Source organism: Myotis davidii, unplaced genomic scaffold, assembly GCF_000327345.1.
Source record: "Myotis davidii unplaced genomic scaffold, ASM32734v1 scaffold333, whole genome shotgun sequence".
NCBI classification, from domain to species: Eukaryota; Metazoa; Chordata; class Mammalia; order Chiroptera; family Vespertilionidae; genus Myotis; species Myotis davidii.
In genome coordinates this window covers 1,158,023-1,162,033 of record NW_006285266.1, presented here as the reverse complement: position 1 = coordinate 1,162,033, position 4,011 = coordinate 1,158,023, and the positions used below count along the sequence as shown (strand labels likewise).

At 46.6% G+C, this 4,011-nt stretch overlaps 1 protein-coding gene across 1 annotated transcript in view; it reads left to right on the top strand.

Annotated features, from left to right (window-relative positions):
* SCCPDH (saccharopine dehydrogenase (putative)) overlaps positions 1 to 2,802 on the top strand; it is a 19,822-nt gene extending 17,020 nt beyond the window's left edge. The window contains exons 10-11 of the mRNA XM_006756050.2: positions 1,200 to 1,281; positions 2,186 to 2,802. Of these exons, the coding sequence (XP_006756113.1) occupies positions 1,200 to 1,281; positions 2,186 to 2,291 (188 nt within the window). The 3' untranslated portion in view covers positions 2,292 to 2,802. The remainder of the gene's footprint in view (positions 1 to 1,199; positions 1,282 to 2,185) is intronic.
* Positions 2,803 to 4,011: the final 1,209 nt, after the last annotated feature.

The following is a 4,011-nucleotide window of genomic DNA, read 5'->3' as shown; positions in this document are numbered from 1 at the left end:
GCGCCTCCTCTGAGTCTCGGTATGCTGTTCTCTTTCCTTCTAGTTGAAGAATTTCCCCTCAGCCAGCTTTCCTGTGGTTCTGGGTGATGTCCGTTCCATCTTTTAGTTGTATTTTTGAAGTGGTTGTGCGAGGAAGCATTCTCCGGTGTTTACCTATGCCACCATCTTGGTTCCTCTCCAGTTTTATTAGTGTATCTCCCCGTCTGTTTTTCTTTTTCAAGATGATTCAGTAATCTGCATGGCAGGTTTTAATATTAAAAAGAGAAGGGGCTGGTTGATATCTGTTTGGTCCAAGGCTTCTTTGGACTTTGTAATTACCCTGATATTGTTTATAAAATGGGTGTATACATGTGCATTTTTCTGGGGAGGGTAAAAACTTTTGTAAGGTTGTTAAAAGTAAGTATCATCCAAAACAGTTCTAGAACTTTTCCTGTAAATTTTAGATAACTATACAGATAGTCCCACTTATGAATCATAGTATAATTGTAAGTCTAGTTACTGTCATCCCCGATAGGTTACAAGAGGCTCGTTTTGCAGTTTTAATCAAGCAAGAAGGAAAGATGTCTTTGTATCTTGCCCTTTTTTCAGATTCCCGTCTGGGTCACTGAGATAAGTTGACTGTGTTTTTATTACCTGACAGGTGTGTAAACACTAACACCCCAGCTGTGTACAGTGACTTCTTCTTGAAGTGAGACTTCCCTTAAGTTACTCGGGGTTTGTTTTTTAAGAAATTGAGTCCTTTTTTAAGTGAAGTGTAGTGCATTCATAGAGAAACAAGAAATCCTAGGATCATTGGCTTTGATTATTATCCAGAGGCAGTGCAATGTAGGGGTAAGAGCTACCTGAGTGCAATTCTGGCTCAGCCACTGCCTGTCTTTGTGAGTTTGGACTAGTCACTTAACCTGTCTGTGCCTCAGTTTCCTCATCTGTAAAATGGGGACAAAAATAGAGCTCACCTTGGCACTATTGCCGAGGAGAATCAAATGAGTTTGGTAAATTTAAAGCACTTAATACAGTTCCTAATACTTCGTTGGGTACTATGTAAATATTAGTTATTATTTTTGTTATTGGGTGAACAAAGTGTTTATTGAGATAATTCTGTATACCTAGAGTTAGATCTAAAACCTCCTATTTGATTTTCGGGCGTTTTGAATGCATATTTTATGACAACCTTTTCTTTGTTCAACTGTTTTCTGCAGAGGCTGGCTATATAGCTACCCCCATAGCCATGGTCCAGGCAGCCATGACCCTTCTAAATGATGTCTCTAATCTTCCTAGCGTGTAAGTCTGGTTTTCTTCTAATTTGAGGGTCGCTCTTTCATGTTATGTTTTAGCTTATTTTGATTTGATTTTCAGGCATTGGGTCTGCACATAAGTGTTTACAGTTCCTTTGATACAGAGCTAGAGGTAAATTAAACTTGTGAGAAGGAAAATCCCTATGGACCTCTGGAAACAATGCAGAGGTAATGGAGAGGAGACAGATGTGTGAGGGCCGATTAAGGTGACTTCAGTTCCCTGAGAGCACTGACACCAGCGTGATTGATTCCTGGCGTCCTGGTGTCCTGGTGAGATGATTATCACGGGACTGTCTACTGGAGCATTTAGCTGTTACCAAAAAGTAGGCCAGCTTCACAAAGGAACATAGGCCCTCAGGCTCAGAGTAAATAAGAGACCTGAAACCTGTTATGTTAAGTCATAAACAGAAAAATTATATAGAATGAAACCTAATTAAATTTTTTCAAATAGTTGTATACCCTTTGAATATATTTAGCATTTACATTTCAAGAAACATTTTTTCATTCGGTTTCAGTCCTCTTTATGCTTTATTAATCATTGATTACCTACATTTATTCCACTCAGGTCTTTATTTATCCTCCTGGTCAGAGGGCTGCCTCTAAGCGGGTGGTTCCCCTGTGGGTGGCCCTCAGTGTGCCCCGCGCACACTGTGTTGGGGGACAGTCGCACTAGTCGCTGGACTGGGCACCAGCTTCCCCCTGAGTACTAGCTGCTTGCTCATTGGCTGGTTTTAGGAATGAACCCAAACGAGCCCAGAACAGCATCAAAAGAATCAGGTTTCCGTGAGCTGTGCAGGGATTTGATAGCTAGTCCTCGGCAAGTCACTCCGCTCCAGCAGAGGGAGGGCCGAGCCTGCTTGGCTCACTGTGGTCTCGTTATTGTCTTCCAGGGGTGGCGTCTTCACACCCGGAGCCGCTTTCGCCAAAACAAAGTTGATTGACAGACTCAACAAACGAGGCCTGGAATTTAGTGTCATCAGCAGCTCGGAAGTCTAGACAATTGAAGATTTTTCTGAAGTTATAAAGCGCATGAATTAACAGCTTTTTTATTTGAAATTCTTCTGTGAGCCTGTCTGGCTCTATGTGGAAAAGATTACCAAATCTAAAATATGTACACATTAAAAGCAGGAATTATACTAGCTTGCCCTAAATTTCAAATCTTACCTGATTTTGTGATTTTATTGCTTGTGAGAGAGAACTAATATTTGACTGACTTTTTCATTGAAGAATTCATGGTCAATTTTTATGAGTGAGCTGGCAGATCAGAGGGTGGGAGTGTCTTACCTGTGTTGCTAACAGAGGCACCCAGGCTGGTGGAGGCCTCACCGCTGATTTCCTTGCCATGACATTGAGTGGATCTTACTTTCTAGTGAGTTTCTGTGCCCATGTGTGGCCCTTTGCCAAGTGAAACTGTACTTTGTTACTTCAGCGTAGTTTTCACCCGTCTACACAGACTGATTTTGGACTTACTCAAGTTGCATAATAAAGGATTGTCAATTGAATGGTGGTTTTGTGTTTGGCTGGTACTTGGGTAGTGGTAGAAATGTGCTTCCTATGTACAGCCTTTCCCATAAGCCCCTGCCCCGCGCGTCCCACACCGCCCACCCCCGAGTTTCAGTGTCATCCTATTTGATTTCCCTGGCTCTCTGTTTTAGAGAGCAAGAGTTGGAGTTGTCACCTCTGCTTCCTTCTTCCTGGTTTCTTATGCAAATTGAACCACTCCCCAGACAGTCCTGCATGCTAAGGCAGCAGGTCGCGTGATCAGGAATGCAGTCCCTAAGCCAAGCCCCAGCTTACAGCGGCCTGGGCACGCCTCAGGTATGTAACCTTTAAAGCCTCAGAGCGGGGAAATAATGTGCCAAACCCGGAATGATGGCGAGAATTAAGTGAGCTGTTAGGTGTTTAGCGCCTAGGTAAATGCCTAGGCACAGAGGAAGCGCGTTAAGTCTCGGAAGGCTCTGTCCAGCCTCTCCCAGGCCACTCAGTGCCTGTCAGTCCTCCGCTGAGACCCATCGGTGAACTCTTTGTGGAATCGATTGCCTGCAGAGCCCTGGCTGGTTGGAGGTCATCCCATACACCAAATGTGGCGCATCTGATTGTGTGTGGAGTGGGGTGGAGAACACAGTGCCCCGCCCAGAGGCGCCGTAGCACATTACAGGCCACAGAGGATAGCGGGGACCGAGCCAGGGTGGCTTTTAGAGGGGGAGAACTAAGGTGATGGGAGCCGGTGATGGAACCCGTCCCTGCCTCACTCCCTGTGGTGTCAGACCGCAGGCCCTGTGGCTGGGAACCCATGCCATCCCCGGCAGGACGGGAGGCTGCGGGACAGGCTGGAGGCCCGCAGGCCTGGCACACAGTCCCCCTGCCTGGAGGTGTTTTTCACCCGAGCCAGCAGCCCCTGGGCAGAGCTGCTGGCAAGAAACTTCAAGCTGGCAGCGTCCCGGTGTAGAAAGCCCTCCCCAACCCTCCCCAGCCCTGGCTTGCTCCTGAACTTGCCTGTCATGTGTGACTGACAGTCACACGCAGCTGTCTGCTCCCAGGAGCTGCTGTGGCAGCCCGTCCACGTGGCCTGAGAGTGAACACTGACACGATCCACCACCAGAGGTGCCACTGTCTGCACCTGGGCCCCCCGCTCCTCCCAACAGCCTGTCTTTTAACCTTCAACCCCCCCCCACCACCACCACCCCTAGAAACGACCAGAAGTTACCACCAAACT